The sequence below is a fragment of the Xiphophorus couchianus genome, chromosome 17, assembly GCF_001444195.1.
Source record: "Xiphophorus couchianus chromosome 17, X_couchianus-1.0, whole genome shotgun sequence".
NCBI lineage: Eukaryota > Metazoa > Chordata > Actinopteri > Cyprinodontiformes > Poeciliidae > Xiphophorus > Xiphophorus couchianus.
The window spans coordinates 7163991-7186740 of NC_040244.1; the positions used below are offsets into that span (position 1 = coordinate 7163991).

At 36.8% G+C, this 22750-nt stretch overlaps 1 protein-coding gene and 1 long non-coding RNA gene across 9 annotated transcripts in view; one reads left to right on the forward strand and one right to left on the reverse strand.

Annotated features, from left to right (window-relative positions):
• Positions 1–22750, reverse strand: part of kmt2e (lysine (K)-specific methyltransferase 2E) — a 40761-nt gene that overhangs the window by 15358 nt on the left and 2653 nt on the right. For 4 of the 7 annotated variants that reach the window (XM_028043320.1, XM_028043317.1, XM_028043323.1 and 1 more), the window contains exons 2-12: positions 12147–12331; positions 6012–6126; positions 3881–4110; positions 3659–3798; positions 3127–3308; positions 2995–3033; positions 2120–2320; positions 1906–2036; positions 1476–1593; positions 523–632; positions 188–440 (exon numbers count right to left, since the gene is read on the reverse strand). In XM_028043320.1, the coding sequence (XP_027899121.1) occupies positions 188–440; positions 523–632; positions 1476–1593; positions 1906–2036; positions 2120–2320; positions 2995–3033; positions 3127–3308; positions 3659–3798; positions 3881–4110; positions 6012–6126; positions 12147–12217 (1590 nt within the window). In that variant the 5' untranslated portion in view covers positions 12218–12331. Of the gene's footprint in view, positions 1–187; positions 441–522; positions 633–1475; positions 1594–1905; positions 2037–2119; positions 2321–2994; positions 3034–3126; positions 3309–3658; positions 3799–3880; positions 4111–6011; positions 6127–12146; positions 12332–19859; positions 19973–22750 lie in introns of those variants that run through there. The other 3 variants (XM_028043321.1, XM_028043319.1, XM_028043318.1) reach the window with 2 other exon arrangements.
• On the forward strand, positions 8954–21180 carry LOC114160663 (uncharacterized). Of its 2 annotated transcripts, none has more exons than XR_003598827.1 (3): positions 8954–10666; positions 19755–19981; positions 20754–21180. It is a non-coding gene; the product is annotated as an uncharacterized LOC114160663 (long non-coding RNA). The 2 variants fall into 2 exon arrangements; XR_003598826.1 differs by lacking the exon at positions 8954–10666 and adding an exon at positions 10673–11407.

The window sequence follows — 22750 nt, forward strand, 5'->3', positions numbered from 1 at the left end:
AGGTGTCTGAAAATATCTGGTAAATTTAGGCTTTTAATCAAACGCTGAATATCAAGCACTTTCCAAACCTTGAAAACACCTAAACGAAGCACTTTCCAGGATTTCCAGAAGTTGTACGAACCCTGGAAACGTGAAGAGCGGGCCGTGGCGGTGAGGAGGAAACATGGATTCTGTCGTTTGAACTTGCCTGGTTGTTTGAGATGGAGAGCCGCAGCGGGGAGAGTTTCCTCTGCTTTCCGTCTCCTAAACTCTTCCCCTTCCCCTCGCCGTCCAGAGCCACGTTCTGGTTCTGACCCGGGTCGTCTCGGACCGACTCCTTGTCCTTGCGGCTGCCCCTGCGTCTCCCGCTGACGCTCAGGTTCTCGGTGGGCTCCTGGTTGTGCTTCAGCACCGGGCACTCCTGGTTCCCCTTCACACAGGCACAATCTACCTTGTATTTACTGAAAAGAAGAAGAAGAAATATGATAAAGCTTAAGAATAAAATGACCTTTTCTGCTATTTTTGATTATTTGCTACACTCACCAGCTGCCATAATCAAAATCAAAGCCGATTGTGATTTCCGTGCCTTTGGAGATCGGCCTCAGGGAATAGATGTATAAATGGAGCATGCCGTCCTCAATGACATGCCGCACCTGGAAGATTTATTAAAACAACGGGACAAAAAATGATAAGAAATAGATTTACTCATTAAGATGTTACTGCAGCATATCACTGTAAAAAATAATCATGTTGGATATAGTGGTTTATATTTTTCACTTGAATTTCAGGATGACGGACATTTTTCAAGATGGCCGCCATTTTGAGATTTTAAATCAATGTCAAAAAGTGTGAACAATTTTCATGGCTTGGATGAACTTTATGTCACACATTGTGTTTTTTTATTCGTTCAACATATTTATACAACATTAACTTAATAGTATAATAATTTGTTTTAATTTTTTTTCTTGTTTTTACTTTTTGGAATAAATAAATAAATAATATGAAGCAAAATCAGAAACTGACTTTGTTGTTAAAGGGTATCACAGCCACTATTTGTTTAGTGGCTTAGCTTTAGCTTTTTTAGCTTTTAGCTTTTCTAATTTGCAGCTTGCTGGAAGCTGCAAATTAGCTTCCACCAATTTTCCTATTTGTTTAGCATTAGCTTCTGCTAATTGTTTAGTGTTTATTGATTTAGCATTAGCCTCCCCTTATCGTTAAATTTGTTTAGCAGTTTAGCGTTAGCTTCTGCTCATTTTTCTATGGGTTTAGCAGCTTAGCATTAGCGGAGCTTACATTCCTGACATCACAGTAATTATCTGTGATAAATATTGGCAAATTTAGTGCAAAAATAAAGGTTCCTTGTCGGCCATCTTGGCTTTTTCAATGGCTAACTTTTATTTTTCTTCCCTCTGATAACATCTGTGCCAAATTAGGACTTTGTATCCACGTGTGAAAGATTTTGATGAAATATTCAACCGCTGCACTGCTGGACGTACCTCGGAGTTGGGGGTGCAGGAACGACGGATGAAACGCGCTTCGTTACCGAAGCTGCGAGCATCCACGCACATCTCCACTCCGTCGAATTTTGAGTAAAACAAAACAAATGGATAAGGCCTGAGGAGGAAACAAAAAAAATAAATAAACATCCAGCAGAGTAATTCACGTAAATGGCTTTGCAAAAGTATTCACACCCTCATTTTGATACAGAACAACAAATTATTGTGCAGTTTGTTAGGATTTTTCATGTGATAAATGAAGTAATGTGAAAAAAGACATGTTTGCAGTTCGGGGAAACAGCAAACGCCACACTTTTAAGATTGCTACTAAGAGTTTGTGGTCTAAATGAGACAAATTTAAAGGGTTATGAACAGCTTTGCAAAGCAGTGAACTCCACATGTTAACTAAAAGCAATATGGATTCCCCGACCTTTTGAAGAAGTAACCATTGGCCTCAAACTGCTGCCGAAGCATGAACTTCCCCCTGTACTCGATGATGAGGGAGTCTGGAGGCAAGTCCCGCACTGCTTTGAGGATCTTCTTGTTCTTCTGAACCTGACTCTGAGCAACATAAACAATCTGACATCAGCAAAAGATGAGAGACGGAAGGTAACCCAAAACAGGCAAAACAAACTACAAACTACCTCCACTGGGGGTTTGAAGGAGGCTGGGTGTGTGTTATACGCCAAGTTCTTGCCGTCGCCTTGCTCTTTGACGCGCAGCAGCACCTGGACATCCTCACTGTACTGATTGCTGCTGGCCTCTTCATAACGCTCCATCCACGTCTTGATTTTACTCTCCCACATAGAAGGGTACTCCGCTGGCTCCGTGTCCGGAGCGGCACCCTGAGAGGGAAAACAGTTAATACAGAAGAGCTGAAACGATTAATTGTAATTAATCGTTATTTTTCATGGTTAATCGATTATTGAAGTAATCATCAACTCTATAAGGGATCGATTAATCGTTAACCGGAGCAGACAGACTCAAAAAAAGACTATTTGCTAAAAGAATGGCACACTGAGAGCAGAAAATAAACCAAAACTGCATAAAAAATATAAACATTTTGGAATTAAGACCAAAATAACTCCGAAAGTGGCATAATTTAAGCTTCACCGGTTCACATTTTGAAAAAAAAAAAAGTCTTATTAAGAATCTTTTGTATTCAATTATTAATCATTTGACCCAGAACGTAGTCAGTAGGTTGGCCCTACATTGTATTGTTAGAACTATTCTTTCATTTGCAGATGCATCCTTTGCTACAAATCATGAAGCCAACAAGAATGCTGCTTTGTTGCATTTTAGGCAATAAAATGTTTATTTTCTTATTTTATAAGGGATTAAATTATTTGTTTCTTTGCAACTTTTAATTCTTTCTGCTATTGTAATAAAAAGGTCAAGTAAAAAAAACAGCAGAATATGTTGGATTTTTATATGATTAACCGATTAATTGCCAGAATAATTGATTAATCGAGTAATCGTTCTCCTAGAAGGATAACATTTGTGTTTTTTGTGTGTTTACCTTCACTCTAGAGGATTTTCTGGACCCCTCTCTGAAGGCCTACAAAGAAACCAATCAGGTTCAGAGTTAAAATGAGTTTCAAATACTTTGAATCAAAATCTGCTTATTGTAGCAGAACGAGTGAAAGTTAACCTTCTTGGCGCGGGCAGAAGAGGCCGGCGGATCTTTGTCACCGCTCTTTTTGCGCTTCTTATCAGCCTGTTTGTTGCCAAGGCGGCCTGTGGTCAGCGTGATGGTGGTGGGTGTGTGCTGGAAGGTGGAATAGAGCTCTAGTGGAACCTCATCTCCGCTCTCCGTCGCGCTCGTGTCCCCATCTGAACAAGCAGAGACGTTACAAACATACTGAGCTATAAAAATCTGCAGCTGCTGCAGGCAAAATAAAAGCCAGTCGGGTTGCAATAATAGAACAAGCTGCTTGCCAGACAATGAGTTACAAAGATGTAGTTTGGTGTTTATCCAGCAGGTGTCACTGTGGGCTAAAATCAGGCGTCGAAAATTTATTTTGTTGGCCGTTTACTGCAGCAAGGAAGCCAGAAAAGCAGAACTGAGCATCTTTGGACTCTTGGAGAAAATGTCTAACGTCACAAGTTGAACCCAGCTTTCAGAACAGCAACAGTTTCAGCCACTGACTCATCATTTTCATGTTTTTCTCGGTGCCGCTCACCAGATAAACACTCTCTCTTTCTGGTCTGAAGCAGGATGGCCCTCTCTCGGTCCAGATGTCGCGGTTGGCACCGTTCGCACAAGTAGGTCTCAGGAATGTTCTGCCTGTCGATGCCCATGCAGTCTATGTGCTGCCAGGCACTAAAAAAAACAAAACGATGAATTTAAAAACTTTCTCTCCATTTTTAGTGTCTTTAAAATTGAATCAAGCAGTTTTTTTTACCTGCACTTGTCACAGCAGATCATGTAGCCGTCGTCATGGGTGAAGCCACAGATGCATCGGGTGATGTCGGTCCCGTAGCTGCTGTCTTCAGAGGTGCTGAGCGTTGTGCCCCGAGACGCTTCATCTTGGGGCCCGGAACCGAAGGGAACCACCTCTCCCTGTCGGATCAACATGGAGGGCGGAGGGGAGGCTGGCGGCGTCGGTGGGGGCCGCGCCCCATAATTATGGTCCTGAAAATCAAAAAATACGCAGAGGATGTAAAGGATGAGCATCCAAATAAATACAGATGGAATATACTTTATTGATCCCCAAAGGGAAATTGCTTATATGCTGACAGTTATTCCATCCAAAGCTTTAAATATTGGTAAATAAAAATATAACACTAAGCAATATAAAATTTATAAAAAGTGTGATATTGTGATTTAAATATGACTAAATATAAAATATAGAAAAAATATATAAATAATGAATAAATAATATTTTAAATATAAATATTAAATGTTATTTATAGTAATAAAAAAATTATTTATATTATAATTAGTACATAATATAATCATAGCCTATTAGCTAATGAGCTAATGCTAGCTATATGCTAATTATTATTAGTATATAATAATACATTTGTTATTGCATTAAAATACAATAGTAAGAAGAATATTTATAATATTTTAGAAAGAAGCATATTATGGCGATTTTATGATTAATGAAATTTTAAAAAATTTTACATTTTATTTTATTTATTTGTGTCATTATTATTTTTGTTTTAATTATTATTATTCCTTTATCTTAAGATTTGAAGACACTGCTCAGTTCTCAGAAAAACTCAAAACAGCCGCAAAGCGTTCAGTATCAGCATCTGTCTGCTACTGAAGATCTTTGCATGAAGGGCGGGCTAACTCTAGATAGCCTCCTCTCTGTATTGCTGTGAAAGGGGACGGAGATGCTAACACGTGTCCTTTAGCTTACAGATAACAGCAGGAGGAGAAAACCTGCAGTTTCTTCTACTGTTTTAATTCAAACAGCATTAAAGCCCAACATGTTTAAACTGCGATCAGATCAAAGCTGCAGCGACTAGAACAGTCTCTGCAGAAATAAGAGCTTTTGTTTCTAATGATTACATTGTTTTCATGTTTGATTGGAGTAGAAGTCCAAATAAAATGCAGAGTTAATTAAGTTCACATGACTCGATCTTTTACCGATTCCCTTGATCTTATTAAAGCAGGTTTTCTGAAAGTTTAATTTTGTACTTTTTTTTAGGAATATGATGATTTAAATGTTTGGACTCTGATTTTCGTTATTCCATGATGAAGAAATTAAATTCCAGTTTTAGTAGCAGAATTCATCAATAGCTATTAAACAAAAGCTTTAAAAGTTGTTGTTTTTTACAGTTTATTGCTTTTCAGTATCATTTGCTTTTGTCACAGCTTCATAACATTCCTGTGCAAAAATGACAAACCAAACCAATGCAGATGTTCTAAAATTAAAGAAATAAACACTGACGGAGGAAGGAAAGACTGAAGGAATGCATACACTAAAAAAACACAATTCTAGTTTCGACTGTGAATATATTTATGCACTAGGAGACAAAACTAACTCAAACTAACGTTTCATCAAGAAATAGCTTATTTTAAGTCAATAATCCCTTTTATATTGTTGAAAAATTACTACTTCCAGTGGTAGATTATTTCACTTATGGAAAAAAATATCTTATTATTAGTGGAAATAGTCATTTTTGAACAATATTAAGGAATTATTGACTCCTGTGTCTTGTTGAAAAGTTAGTTTTGATGGGTACTAAGACATTTGCACAAGAAACTAGATTAAAAACTTGGTCATATTTTGTGTTTTGCAGTGTAAATTTAGTATTAATATGTTCTAAGTCTTATAATGTTGAAATATTGGGTAAATTTAAGACACGAATGTCTACAATTAAAATAAATAGGATTTTTATTGTAGAAATCAGTTAAATTTTCTTCCAGAAAAACTAATTTAATTTCTTTGTTCCATCAGTAAGTCGTCATATTATCAAGTATCCGATAAAACAACAGGAGCTGGTCTCTTTCGAGTCTCCTTTATTTGTGTGCAGAGACAGGTTTCATTACTAATAATGAAATCAAAGCGATGTACTCACAGCGTAAGGCAGGCCGATGTAACTGTGGGAATGGTGAGAAGAGCTGCTGTAAATCTGGTGTGGGTAGCTGGACTTTTCCACCACCACGGGGCTGGCCTCCACTGATTCTGGTCTGCTGGCGAGAAACGGAAACGTTATTATGTTTGATTAGCAGCTGTGTTGCTCAACCAGGAAGGTAAAGGTGGCAGGTATTATTCTTTAAACTTTTAGCAATCAGAGTTAAAAGTAGCAACAAAATCTTTCATTTATCTCTTTTATTATGAAAAATGCAAACACAATTCTATTGTAAAACAATTTGCAGGCTACAGTAACATGATGAAACTAGGCTAGAAGTTACTGTGATAAACTTTTGGGTTGTTGTTTTGAAAGTATTTTAAGTAATATAATGGTTTAGTAATGCAAAAATCTAACTTTAAATTATGATGAACATTTAACACTGGAACTGGAAGACATTTTAAATACACAAAATAAAACAACAAATAAAATGAATTTTGAAGTCTCTGTAAACAAAATTGTCCTTCAAAAAAAGGAATTAATTGAGACCAAAACACCAGACTTTAGACTTTTATCATCCAGTTTCTGGTAGAAAAGAGGAAAATGATAAATCACACAAATAGAAATGATTAAGTTTGTTTAAATTTAACATGCAATTGATTGATTTATTGCAACAGACCTCTTTCTTTCTAAAAACCCTCTTGTTATTGTGCCACATTTCTACTTTTGAGTAAAAGTTATGAAATGTTTTTGGTGTTACATACGATGAAATTAAAATTAAAACAAAAAAATTGATTTGTGTTTTTTCTTCTGCATCGCTTCGCTTTCATCTGTTTTAAGCGTATGGTGAAATAAACTTGTGCTATTCCTGAATTGCATACAAGGACCACAGAGAATCATCTCAAGGGCCACAAATGGCCCCCAGGCCGCATTTTGGACCTCCATGCTTTAATATGTCAGTCAAATAAAGCGTCTAAAAATGCAGAAACAAGACACACATTTATCTTCAAACTCACGTACAAGGAAGGCAACAACAAATGCATAATTTTGTTTCAAAGCGATTCACGTCAAACCAGTAGAACAGCTTTCCCCAAGCCGACAGAACCAGTTTCTGAAGCCAACCAACCCTTATTTTGATGGTTTTGATCTGGTCTTCAGTTGCTGCAGGGGAGCTAATAGAAAAAGAGGGAAGTGGAACTGGCAAAAAAAGAAAAGAAAAACGAATGGTGCCACAACATGGTCAGGTATGAAGAGGAGAAAACAAAAGAGAAAACGAGGGAAACATGAGGAGGAGCAGCGCTCATAAAAGATCTACGTTTAGTCAAGTGAAAACAGATTTGAGTTTTGTAGAGAAATCGCTCCGATCTGCGGGAAAATAAACACAGCAGAGTATGTGTGGCAGCTGATGAGCACATTTTCTCTGCTGCTCTGTCTCATGACACTTAAAGAAGCTCTCATACACAAAAAACAGAACCTGGCAGGCAGGACAAAACTCCAACAGGCATGTCTACGTGGGAACGGCTCGAGATAAACGACTTTACAACCAGGAAAGAGTCAAGCAGCGACTCAAAAGTTCAACCCGGCCTCCTCGACCTGTAATTCCCAAGTTAATGCGGTTCTACGGTACCTGTGTGAGCCCTCCTCGGCCCGTTCTGCTGCTCTTGCACGCTGATCGAGCTCTGCGCAACACTTCCTGTGAGTATTACCGCTCGGCTCGTCGCTGTCAAAGTGAAAACGTACGAGCAAGCATGAGGTCTGGAGGCGGCGCCGGCCCGAGGGGTGTGTGAACAGAACAGATCAACTGCCAGATTACACACACTGCAAGTGCAAGTCGGTTTCATGTACACCAAAGGAAACTTCATGCTAATGATTAATCTGAATAAAAACTGTTTAGCATGACTAAGGAAAGAGTTTATCGGGTGGAAAATACAGCTACAGTTTTATTTTTATGCTCAGATGAAGTAGGAGCTAATCATTACTTTACTAATTGATTATTTGGGTAAAAACTTGGAACATTCTACATATTTTTCATTTAACAACTTACATATTTATATAATATTAGAAATACTTTAGTAGACAAATAACATAACTAAATTAATCTTTAAAATAAGAAAATAAACATTTTATTGCCTAAAATTCAACAACATAGAATTTATTGTGAAGTTTTGGTAAAACAGACAGGAAACGTCCTTTTTGAGTTTGGATACTCCAGTAAACAATCGATTATTTCATTAATCACGATTAATTGTTTCAGCCCAAATTCTATATACATTTTGTACAGTTTTGGCTTAATTATTGCTCTACATATGTTGCTTTTTCAGCAACATAGTTTATTTTTGAGTCTCCAGTTAATTAATCAAATGCTAAATTAGCTGACAATTACTTCAAAAACAATTAGTCACAATCGTTTCAACCCAAATTTAATACAAAATGTACATATATTTTGCACAATTCTTACTTGATTATTGCTCTGAATGTTGTTTATTCGACAAATAGCTTATTTCTGAGTCTCTATACACAACTTAACGATTAATCAATCACTAAATTAGTTCGCATTATTTTTAAAAATTGATTAATCATTATTAATCGTTCCCGCTGTAAGTAGGGTAACGGTTTAAATCAAGGATGTTCAAAGGACTGATTTTATGTGACCCTCCAAAAATAAATTAGGACGAAACTTAAATTCTTAATTCTCTTACAAAAATGTTAGGCGTAACACAAAGTGATCATCTTTTCAAAGTTTTCTGGTTTACGTCTGTTTTTATGGTAAATAGAGCCACATATTCCCATTGCCTTGTTCTCTAAAGTGCACAAATTGCTGTTTTAAAACTTGGCTAAATACATAAAGTGTTTTCAAACAATCCTGTTTTTATTGCTGAGAATAGACTAAATATTTCTTCAGTTTTCTTCATACAAAACTGGTTGCCTTTCATTTAACAAGAAAAACATGCAGAAACCATTTGAAGTTTTGTATCTAGAATCCCGTTCCTACATAAAATCTGACTAATTGTTAAAATAGTTCAGCTTAGCTTATTGTTGAGTGGATTGGGAGGGGTGGAAACAACATTTTAGTGATTTTAGTTTCTGAAAATCATATTTTTGACTGTCAATAACAGTTTGCACACCCTGGTTTAAATAATTCATGTTTTCTCTGTTATCCTCTGTTATGTTATCCTGTGAATGAGGTTAAAACCTACAAGACCATGAATCGGGTGTGGATGCAATTTTTCTCCAAAACAAAAGTCTACTGCCTAAAATATGCATCAGCATTAGCAAAGAGAAAAAACTGAAGAATAAATATGTTTTAAATAAAATACAGAAATATTAGCTTGGGTGTATGACATCACAAGAGAAACAAGGTGAAGTATTTAAGCTTTAATTTAGTTGCTTGTGGTAATGTTTGCTTAAGATCTTTGATAATAAAATCTGGACCAACTTGTTTGTCATGACCTCTTTTCCAAACAAATGAGCTTTGTTATTGTTGTGTTTTTCCCTCACATGGGGATAAAATGTTTTTTTAAGCCATTAAATGAGGATTTTCCTTAAAATATGTTAACATAGAGGAGTAAACAATAATAAAAAAAGTGAATTAGTGAAGTACAGAAAGAACATATGGGGATCATAATGAAGCGGTTTCCAGCTTGATCAGATAAAACCCTAAAATCTGGTCTTTTTCCTGCAACCCTCTTTGGTGAGGAGTGAGATAATAGGGAACATAATTTCCTACATGGCTGCTTCTATTAAGGCTTTGAGAGAGAGAGAGAGCAGGAATTACAGAGGAATAACATGAAGGTGAAACGCATAACATCCAGGTAGCAATTTATCAACTTGTTGATGTTACAAATATTTAACTGCAGGTGCATCCTTTGCTACTAATAGCCAAACATAAACTAAACGAATGTTATTATTGCATAATAGACAATAAAATGTTTATTTTCTTATTAATACTGGTGACAAACTGTGTCTTCAGTATGGTTGAAAAAATTAATCATGATTAATGGATACATTATGTGATGTTCCCATCATGTGCAAGTGGAAGTTTGTTTTTTGGGAAAGTTTATTTTATCCAGGCTACATCAGAGCTTGAAACAAAATAAGAAAATGAATAGAAAATTGTTATTTTAAAGGGTTGAAACGATTAATTGTGATTAATCAAATCCTGGAATAGTTGTCAACTGATTAAGTAATCAATTAATTGCTAACTGGCCTGGTTATTTTCTTATGTAAAAATTTTAATGTTGGTTTTAATGCATTTCTAATAATGCAGTGGTTAAACAAATTTTTAAAATGTGATTAATCCATTAATTAGCTGAATAGTTGATTTGCTTAGTAAAATAAACGTTAGTTGCAGCTCTAATTTGAAGTGAGTTTGACTTTGGTCTGGCTTGTGGTTTCTATAATCTCCAAACATTTCCTACGAGAGGGCAAAGAAGAGGCAGAAAGGACATGCAGAAGAAGACATGCAGAAATCAGCAGCAGAAGAAAGACTCCTGAAGAAACACCGCTTGCTGCTATGGCAACATTACGTACTCCGGCGGCGAGTGCGCGCACGCCGGGCTTCGTGTCGATTTGGACACACAGGCTGCATTAGCCCGCAGCTGCTCATGCTGCTGCAGCCTTCGGGGGGGGGAACGTTTAAAGGACGTGATGCTGTTTCTCCGGTGAGTAGTCAGACCCAGCTGGCTCGCTCTGAATAGTCTATGTATATCCAGCTTAGCCCCGTCCCTCTGGTCGGTATGAACCCCCCCATTTAAAGCCAGTTATCTGCTTTTGAATGAATTTGCAGCAAGCGGCCAGACAAAGAAGTGAGCGAAGGGGCTTTCTCTAACCCCTGGTGACAGCAGGGCTCTGCAGAGATGAGGAGGGAGGGGGGGTAAGACGCCATATCTGTGTGAGGACCACCTGTCACTCAGGCCAATGACTGTGGCAACAAGCCCTGCGCAGTGCAACAAGGGAGGGAGGGGGCAGAAACCATGGCAACTCAAGCTGTCACAGCAACAGCACCCAGGAAGGTGAAGGGGAGGGCTTCCCATCCCTTAAAGAGACAGGACTCCCTCTGTGAGCAGATGACGTGTTATTCTTTAGTCACACACCAACGTCTTGCTTAATTTATTTAACCAGAAAAGGCTACGGCGATGTCCTTGACGAGACTATAAGGAAACACGAAGGGGAGGGGAGGGGCAACAGCAAGTTGCCATGGCGCCATGCAGCATTTCTGCTTCACTGACTTGAGCTCACAGCACTCACATGGGCAAACGTCACGTTAGAGCAGAGGACGAGAAGCAGACGGGTCACGATTGGAGCTGGAACGAGCAAATAATGGCAAAAATGACCTGATCGTTTCAGCAAACAGCAGAGAGGTCCTGCTTTATTCAGTATACAGCGACTGAGAGGCTACAAAGGTAAAAAAAAGAGATAAAATAACTAGAGTCGAAATGATTAATCGAGATGAATCGATTACTGAAAGAATCATCAACTAATGTAGTAATCAATTAATTGTTAATTGGAGTATTCAGACAAAAAAAGGCCATTTGCTGAAAGAACAAATCACTCAGATATGTAATTAAGTCAGTTCTTAATACAATTGAATTAGTGCTGAAACGATTAATCAGATTAATTGTGATTAATCTATTATTTGTTTGTTAATCCAAAAGAATAAACAGTTCAGCCTGTTTTGATTTTAAGTATTGCAAAAAGGGCTGAGCTATCCACATGTTGATATTAAAAGTATGTTTTTGCATTTTATTAAATACAATAAATATTTTCTTGTTTACAAAAAAGGAACTGAATCATTTGCATCTTTGAATTTCTGTCTGATATTGTAATAGAAAATTGGTTAAATGAAAATCTGCAGAATGAGACAATGTTTTTTATCTGATTAATCTGCACTATGAAGGTTTCTCAGCATGAGACTTCAGTCAGTGGCCTCTTCAGAGCCATTGCAAAACTGACTGCTACTGGAGATTCTTCTTATCTTGAGATACTTGAATGATGTGAAACTAAACCTTATGATAAGGTTAAGTTTGTCTTTGGGATAAATCAAGTATTTCTGACTTTGAATTGATCGTTATGCCTTAAGTGAAGACGAAGGTTTAGTGCCGTTTCCACAAACGCAGAGCAGATTCTGTTGTGTTTACTCACTCTGAGCCTGCAGCCATGTCCAGGTATGAGGTGTCTGCTGTGTCCACCCCTACTGGAATGACTATGCTCATGACGTTCTCTGCTGATCAGTTCTTGTCCTACTGAGTCCAGAGAAAGGGAGTCCGAAACACTGAGGCATGCCAGCCACAGCAGTCATTGCAGACATCTAAGTGCATCCACAAGGCCTGAAAACACAGAAAAACACAAGAAAAAAAATAATTTTATTGCTGAAAGGATGCTGCTAGGATGATTAAGCCCGAACTTCCAAATCATAGTGAAAATGGGGTATTTCCATGGTGCGCAACGGCTTGAGTCATTATTACAGAGAAAAGTTTGCCAGGATTTCCCCCTGTGACAAAGCTACGCGGGTGAGGTTACCGATGGGTGAAAAGCAGCAGCAGAGCCTTACTGTCAGGGATAGAAGAGGCTGCACTGTAAGAAAACTCCACAAAGGGGAGCAAGAGCACACCGCTCCACGAAGACGAGGAGGAAATGCAACACAGAGGCCATTTTTCCCCCTGTTTGACTCAAGAGGGCTTATCTATTCTGAGAACTCACCCAAATTTATTTAATCTGAGACGGCGGCGACCGGCATGTTTTATTCACAGTAACCACAAACATTAAAACAGGGAAACTACTAAATCAGGTGTGAGAGATGGAGAGTAGTAAGGATGAAGGGTTTAAATTTCCCCCCTGGGAGAGCAATAAAGGCAGTCATTCAATAATGAATTTAGTAATCGGTTAATTGTTAACTGGAGTATTAAGACACAAAAAGACAGTTTGATAAGATCAACACTGAGTAGTAATATTTTTAGTTTGTTGACATAGTAAAGCTTTACTAAATATCTGGGTAGATGCTTAGTAACATCCATCCATCCATCCATTTTCTGTTCACCCTTGTCCCTAATGGGGTCGGGAGGGTTGCTGGTGCCCATCTCCAGCTACGTTCCGGGCGAGAGGCGGGGTACACCCTGGACAGGTCGCCAGTCTGTCGCAGGGCAACACAGAGACATACAGGACAAACAACCACGCACACACACACTCACACCTAGGGAGAATTTAGAGAAACCAATTGACCTGACAGTCATGTTTTTGGACTATGGGAGGAAGCCGGAGTACCCGGAGAGAACCCACGCATGCACAGGGAGAACATGCAAACTCCATGCAGAAAGACCCCGGACCTTCTTGCTGCAAGGCAACAGTGCTACCAACTGCGCCACTGTGCAGCCCTACTTAGTAACATATCAGCTAAATATCTAGTGTATATACTATTTATTTATTTAGCAAATCTGGTCAACTGAGAACATACTTTGTTCACAAATAAAAGTGAACCAACATCTGGGTAAATATTTAGTAAAATATCAACAAAATATTTAGTAGATACTATTTATCTACTAGACAGAAAACATTTTGGTAAATTTGATTTACTCAGAACATATTTATTTTTAAAAATTGGCCTGAAGCTTCACCTGGTTCAAATTTTGTAAAATCTCCTATTAAGCATCTTTTGCTATCAATTATTAATCGGCTAATGCAAAAATATTGTCAATTAATCCACAAATGATGAAGCGTTCACTAAATTAATGATATGTTATTGTATTTTAGGCAATAAGATGTTCATTTTTTAATCTATAAAAGGAAATTTGTATTTTTTTATGCATTTCTAATACTGTACAAAAAAAAAGCTTAAGTGATTAAATGTAAAATTTGCAGAATGTGGCACTTTTTTCTGATTAATTATTTGAATAATTGATTAGTAAAATAATTTAAATCATGTTTTTTGCCTTTGATGTGAACCCAGACAGCACCATGTGTGTCAGTGTGGCTGCCCCTGATGCACATAGCTCTGTTGATAAGCAGGATTAGAGGGAGGGACAGATGCTGAGACAAAATAGGCTGGAGGTCACACCTCCGCCTGCCCAGGCAAACTGTGACCAAACAAAGGCTCAGACCACGTCTCAGGGAGCATGTACACGGGGTGAGAGGGGTTACAAACCAGGAACGTCTGCTTGCCCCTGCATGCCTATTGGGTAATGAGAGAGAGGAATGCAGCTAATTGCTCACTGTAAGGGGAAAAATGCCACAAAAGCATGTCAAGAAGAGTGTATCCACAGTGTGACTTTTGAGGAAACAAAAACACAAAAATCAAAAACTTCTTTGCAAAAATCAGCGCAAAATTCAGGTGGGAGTAAACAGAACAGCACGATTCGAAATCAGAAATGTTTCAGATATGACAGCTGTCAACTCCAAACCAGGGTTAAAACAATTGATCTTGATTAATCGCCAGCTAGAATAATTGTCAATTAATGCAGTAATCGATTAATCGTTAACTGAAGTATTCAGACTGAAAAAAGCTAATTTTCTGACATAACCACTATAACCTAAAGAGGCATTTTAGCTTCATCCAGTTCAAATTCAGTAAAATTTTGCAAATTAATTATTAATCAGTTAATCCAGAAGATATCAATCAGATTATTCCTGCACTGTACAGATACTAAGTTAAGAAGAAAGGGCTTAACTTTCCACATGTTGGTGTTAGAAGTACTTTTTTATCTGCAGATGCATCCTTCACTACAACTGATCAAGCGTTTACTAAAGGAATGCTGTAATTACATTTTAGACAGCAACATGTTTATTTTCTTATTTAAAACAGGAATTGAATTACTTACTCATTTGTATTTTTATGCAATACTAATACTGTTAAAGGGCGGCGTGGTTAAATGAAAAATTTGCAGAATATGCCAATGTTTTGTACAATTAATCAATTAATCGTGAGAAGAATCAATGATTTGATTAATCATTAGCTGCAGCATTGCGCTGCAGCGACTGATAACGTGGGGTATTTCTGTATAAATAACACAAACTCAGAAAAAACTATTTATGTAAGTACAGACAGAAATATACAATAATCAGACACTTTCTCCACTATCGTTTCTAGGTTAAAATGTCACATTATTACTTTCCTAGAGATACATCTCCAGTGTTTGGGTTTATTTATTGTTATCTGGGCCTTAAAAACAAAACCAGCAACTAGAGTTGGATGGATGGAAAAATGGACAGAAAGTTAAGTAAATGGATGTACTGATAGACAGATAGATATCTGGATAGTTTAAATGGTGGACAATTTAAAACACAGAAGAATAAAATCAAATGGAAACGGCCTTCATAGTCTCGCAAAGACAAAGACTGCATCAGGCGTAAAGGTTCACATAAAAAAGTTATTAAAGTGATAAAAAGCCTACAGCAGAAGATACTGTGCAGTTATTAGAAATAAAAATGTCAGACTCACAATCCAACTGAGTCGGATCACTTTTCCAAAAATGTACTTCCACTGTAACGCATTTCCATCTCTGGAAATATTAATATTATCCAGTCTGTTCTCTTTTTCCACACCACTAAATGAAATCACCCACTTTCCCAGAGCGTCATTGTATTACCATTCCTGTGTTTTTATTTGGACTCAGACGTTTACATGAAGCAAAATAACAGATACAATTATCATATTGTTGATGATGTTTATTTGCCTCGAGTCGGCTTGTTTGTGTTTCTTTACTGCAAAAATCTGCATAGAAAGTTGAGCCTGGAACCTCTCAAACATTCTTCAGTGCGCAAGGCTTTTAAAGCAAAGCACAAACAGAGCCTGACTGACAAGAAAAAAAAAGAAAAACAAAGTACAGAGCAGCCACATTCCTGAGTAAATCTGAGCCGGACTGCGTCTGCTCCTCCTACTTCCTCTAGGAGAACTGCCCATCACCTCAGAGAAATGCAGCCAGAATGGGAAAAAAACGCAAAGAGCCCCCTCCTCCGCCTGGTCACCCCGCCCAGACGGATTCCTCTCCCTCCTCTGTGCACTTCCTAAATAAACCTGAAACAGTAATGCAGAGCAGAGGGGAAGGGGAGTGTCGCAGACAGTTGCAACAGGGACCTTTTAAAGCCACCTTCGGATAAATCCGCCTCTGTTACGGGGAGGCGGGGTGCGGAGGGGAGCGAACAGGCGTAAGAGGGCGGCTAAAACTGGAAAACAAAGAAACAGACCATTTGTAAAAGAAACAAGATGGAAGTGGTTTACATGTTCATCCATCTTTCTGTTTTCATTTGCTCGCTATATGAATTGGGGAGCTTTAGAAATCACCAGAGCTCGTCGATTAGGCAGAGGGGGAGGTGATGCAACGCAGGCGAAACTGGGAACGACTCTGGGTGGCGGACTGGACCGCCACTCCCCCCCGTACAGGCACATCAACCTTTCCATTTAGGACAAATCTGGACCAAAATCAGATTAAAATTACATTTAAAAAAAATCTAAATATAGACTTCAAATTAGGGCTGCAAATAACGATTATTTTTAGTAACTGATAATTGATTATTTCACCGATTAATTGGATAAAACAAAATGGCCACTTTAGCTAATTTCAGAAAATATTAGAAATACATTGAAATATGCAAATAACTAATTAAATTCCTTCTTAAGAACAAATATTTTCTTTAAACTTTCAAATTAGGGCTGCAATTAACGATTATTTTAGTAATTGATTATTCTGACGATTAATCTGATAAGAAAATGGCATATATTTTTTATTTAACCACTTAAGCTTATTTCATATATTAGATAGACATTAAAAAGATGCTAATAAGTAATTCAATTCCTTTTTTTATTGTCAAAATACATATTTTCTTTAAACTTTAAATTAGGGACGCAACTAAAGATTATTTTAATAATCGAATATTCTGATGATTAATCGGATAAGAAATTTGGAGGAGTTGAAAAATTGCTCTACAATAAATCAATTCAAAACACTTTATAAGAATTGTCACACTTAGAGTTAATAATGAGGGAAATTATACTGTTTGCAACGTATGTTAATTTAATATATACTGCCATACTGAAAGTATGGAAGAAGATTAGTGGCATTAAGAAAAATAGTGGATATTTTTCTCAAAATTCTGACTTTTGATTTTAGAATATTAAAAAAGTCAGAATTCACAGAAAATAATTGTAATTCTGAGATAAAAGTGACAGTTTTGAGCCAGATTTTTTTCTTCTTCTCTGTGTGTGAATTAATGATTAAATTTGTTAAGTCGAGTGAAACTGACTTTTTCACAGTTACATTACATCTGCCTCGCCTCTTCATCAACAGGGTTGCCCACGGCGACCTCTGCTTTATGAGAACGATAAATGTGTTGCTGCACGTTTAAAGCAGGAGTTCGAAATAAGAGGCTTCTTATTAAGCCACTACAAATCAAACAAATAGTGAAGCAGAAGGAGTTTAAATGTTTTTACAAGAGGCGGGTGTTTATTACAGCTCTGCTCTGTAAAGAAGTTTTTATGTTCATCATCTAAATCATGTTGAGAAAACATGCAAAAATTCACATTTTTAACCATATCTTAATAATTTAGTTTATTAAATACCTTGTATAAAGTTATTTCTGTGAACTTTAGAAGTGTTTTTTAGTTTCTGTTTATCAGTTACGTACTAGATTATTGCCGCTAAGCTAACGGCGGGAGCTAAAACATGTCTTCTATCATTTTATTGATGGTAAATAGCTTATACTTGTATAGCGTTTTAACAAGTCCAGAGGATCCAAAAGCTTTTTAAACCACAGTCATTCATGCACACATTCATCCGCTGATGGTAGCAAGCTACTGGAGCAGAAACAAGTAAAAAAAAACACAACAGATATTTAGCAGTTTATTATTTTACTTTAGTAATTAACTCTGTCTTCCACTTTGTTACACTGAACTCTGTATTATGTTTATGATGCATTACTTTGTGTTATACGTTATAAAATTCTCTTCAAAATACACTTAAGTTGTGGCTGTAAGACACAACAGAGTATCGGGTACATGTTAACATAGTAATAAATAAAATTACGAGAATAAAATTGTATGAGAATAGAGTCGAAATAATGAAAATAAAATCAAAATATTTTGGGAATAATGTCAATATTAGCAGAATAATGTCATATTACCAGTATCAAAATCACAATATTGTGACTTTCTTTTTGTATTATTTTGATTTTATTCTCTGTTTTATTTAATTTTTTAATTTTGAGAACATGGCCCTAATACTACTACAAAATATTTTGTAATTTTGAACCCTAAAAAAGTTATTTAAAATAGTATACTTGTCGTCGGGTCAGTTTCTGAGTGACAATGATGATCTGAATAAAGATTTCCTTTAAACCTATTCAGATTTTATCAGTAACTAGTTACATTCACTTAATCACATTTACTTGAATAACTTTTTTGAGGGAAAAAATTAAGCCTAGGAATATTTTAATTCTATTTGAGTAATTTTATTACGAAGCATTTCTACTCTTACTAGAGTAAACTTTCTGGATTCTCCATCCACTGAATGAAAAACAAACATGTTTTAACCAAAAATTCACCGACACAGACACACACCTGCAGTTTTTGTTAAAGTTTCATAAGTTTTTTATTGAAAGAAACTGATCTGGAAAACATGTATTTTGTCTGATTTTATTACTTGTATGAATTATTGTAATTTTGATCCTTAAAATACCAAAATTTCTAGAGATGTACAATATATCGGCACCAACATCGGTATCGAATCATATTAGTAATTTTTTTAATATATCAATATCAGCCAGCTAATTAAAACTGGGCCGATATGAACAACTGATATTTATTTTAATCTGTTTCTGGTATTTCTGGTACGGGGCGACTGTGGCTCTATGGTAGAGTAGTCGTCTTGCGATCGGAAGGTTGTAGGTTCGATTCCAGCTTCCTCCTGTCACATGTCGATGGGCAAGGCACTTAACCCCAAATTGCCTACCGATCTGTGTATCGGTGTATAAATGTGTGCGTGTTTGTGAGTGCGACTGAGTGAATGTGACTCTAGTGTAAAGCGCTTTGAGTGGTCAAAATGACTGGAAAAGCGCTATATAAGTTCAGTCCATTTACCATATTTTTTTCCTCAAAGGTGTTGAAACAGCAGTAAGATACATACAATATTGGCAAATATTGGTTATTGGCCATAACAGTTATATTAACATTGGCACAAAATCTGTATTTTGCATCTGTGCACCCCTAAAAGTTTCTACTTAACTTTATATTTTGGTCCGTCTGATTATGTAATTTTAAAATATTAAATAAGTGATCATTCGATCAGTTACTCAGTACTTGAGTAGACATTTTACCAAATACATTTTTACTCTTACTTGAGTTTGGATAGCTACTTTTATTTCCGCTTGAGTAAAAATATGCTTAAGTATCTCTACTCTTACTTCAGTACAATTTCTGGCTACTCTATGCATCTCTGAACTGTTTAAAACTGAATAATGTGCGTTACAACAAATATATCGTAGTCAATGCACCTTATGGCTGTGTCATAAGTCTTTGTTGACTCGACTTAAGAGCGCTGTTGTCATTAGAGGACAACATGGAGCCAGTGCCGGGCTCCAGGATTTGGAAAATGCACAGCACTGCTAGCTAAAATCTGAGCTATGTGTGCACAGAAGAGGGGAGGGGAAAGACAATAGTAACCGCCACTCAGGATACATTACGACAATGTTTCCTGATCAAATTTTACGCCTGAACTGCAGTGTTACATCACCAACACTTTCTTTCTTTTCTTTTCTCAATGCCAGTGAAACGTCACTGCAGCAACAGGAAGGTTAAGAAAAGCCACCTGCTAGCTAGTTTAAAAAGGAGGGATCTGTTACAGCCCAACTAGCAACACAACAACAGGTCACCTGAGCCCCGGCTCCTCTTCCCAGCTGGGAGGCCATGTGACTCTGTGGGTCTCTGGGGCCTGGGCACCACACATGAGACCGCCAGAGACCGGGGAAACGGCAACCCGGGTTAGTCCCACATGGTGAGGGGAGTCTACACACACAGAAAGGCGTTACTGTTTCAGAGAGAAGTATTTACTGCAGTGGTGGGCCGAAATGGTTGAACTGAAAACAAACTTTTATGCCTTTTTGTAATTTATGTGTGCAGAAATAAACTAAAACATTGAAATGTCATTGAAAATTACATAATGTTTGAATAGATTTTCGTAGAAAACAGCAGATACAAAACATAAAGCTCTTGCAAGATTGCATTAGTAGTATATATATTTTTGGGGGGTTGATGTTTTTTTTGTTTTTATTTGGGCAGCAAGATTTGCTTTTGAGTAAAAGCAGGTCAATAATCGTGGTTACTCCAAAATTAAGGTGAGCGCAAAAAAATAAAACTTAGAGTATTAGGGCTAAGCAAATTTTAAAAAAGCAATAAAAACACAGCAATAAAACAGTTAATGCCATTTTATTGCATTTTTTTCCCCCTTACTTTTTGTCTTTTTAAGACGTTATCTGTAAAAAAAAAAAAAAAAAAAGAAAAAAGCCTTAAAAGTGTACATCCATAAAGTGTACATCTGCATAAATAAACCAATAGAACTGAGGTCAGGGGGCCGCCAAAAATCCTCCAGAGGGCCCCTGAGAATGGCCCCCGAGCCACACTTTGGACACCCCTGGTTTATCGTCTGCATTAAGACGAAGCATAAAAGCTTTTGGATTGCATTTATCAGTTTTATCAATAAGTCAATAAAGAACCAGATGTCACCTTCATCTCATTTCTTCTCCATCTTTTTCTCCAATCAATTATAGGTAAAGAAAAGGAAAAAGAAGAAGAGGAAGAGGAGCAGCTTCCTGCTTACAGACCGGCTTTTTGATACCATGAGCTTCTTAGAGTGCAGCTAAGCTTAAAGGAGGCTGTGTCATCTGAGACTGCCATGAATCCACACCACTCGCTCTGTCGCTATGACAAGAGAGGCACCACGCCTCCGCTCTCCATCTTTGTTAACACAACAAACAAAACACACACACACAAACACACACGGCATCATGCACATGGCCATCAGGCTCACTTTAATCCATCCAGGTTCTCATCACTACCTGTGCTGCCACAAACCAAAAGGAGCAACGAGAGTTCAAAGAGAGAGAGAAATGTTTTGGGATGTTGTGTGTTAAAGGGCAGAGTATCATCAGACACTAAGCAGTAATCACTTAACTTTATTAAATGGCTTGAAACTGACTCTGGCTTCGCTCCTTATTATGCTTTTAGTTGTTCCTGCTTCTGTTTCAGACATGCTGTTGACAACTTATGTTGAAAAGCATAAGCAGGTTGATTACATCTGAAAACCTGATTGTGTTTAATGCCGATGCCACAATATCCAGGTATTGAAACAATTAATCATAATTAATCAGTTATTGAAATAATGGCCAGCTAATTTAGCAATCAATTAATCATTAACTGCCTTTTACAGATAAAAATAATTGACAATTTGGTGAAAGAAAGAGCAGTATTTAAGCAAAAACTGTACAAATATTTAAAAAAAATTGCATTTAAGATAAAAGAAAACCTGCTCCAGGTAAATATGTTCTACCCTGGACTCCTAGAGTGGCACAGCTTTAACTTTACGTGGTTCAAATTATCTAAAAACTAAAATCTCTTATTAAGCGTCTTTTGCTTATCTAATTATTAATCGGTTAATGCAAAAATTAGTCAGTTAATCTATAAATAATGAAGTGTTCACTAAAGGAGTGATCCATTATTGCATTTTGGGCAATAAAATATTTATATTCTTATTTAAAAAGGAACAGAATTATGTTTATTTGTATTTTTATGCATTTCTAATATTGTATATAATAGTCTAAATCTGGTGAAATTAAAATCTGCAGAATGTGGCAAATTATTATTTACATAATCGCTGGTAGCATATAGCTGAAGTTGCAGGAGTCGAACAGGTAAACAGGCAGCCTGAAACTCCACTGAGTTTTTTATTACGGTGTGTAAATGAGATTTCACAGAGCGGCTATGTTACATTTTATGAATGGAGACGTATAAATGTATGTACACAAACACCAACTTGATTTCTAATCATCACATGCAGGCATTGGCCAGTGTGAGACAAAATATGGCTTTTTGCACAAATAAAACATGTAAAAAATATATAAACATGATATAATTGCTTTCATTTTGAACAGAATATCTATTTATTTATGCTCGTGATCTTCATTATGCAAAGACATTTGTCATGCTGCTGCCACCCAATAATTCCTCAATTCTGGGATCAATAAAGTACATATTATCCTAAATAAAATATATATTCTCAGTTGTAACCTATAGCTTGTAGCGATTCATATATTTAATTCGATAAGCAGACTTTATAAACTATAATAAAGCTCTCCAGTCCATGACTGTACATGGTTGTGACTGACAGCAGCAGATGAAATGAAACATTACTACAGGAAATATGTACAGTTCTTAATTTATTTGCAAATACACACACAAAATGTAGCAGATAGGACGCTGAATATTAAACATATCAGATTACTGATCACAGGAGATATTTATTCAAACAAGGGCTTAAGTAAGATATCAGGTGAAGTCATCTTACACTACAGAAGATGACAAGCAGCTTAATGAAGAAAACAAACCGCAACTGATTGCTTAGAAGTAATTATGGATTATTCCTGACAGATGTTTTTCCCTACAATATCATCCAACTAAAAACATCACATTATATGATTTAATGCCAGGAAGAACACAAAAATGACGCAACATGTTTAGTAATTTGGTTTGACATGGATTTAGTCTTTTT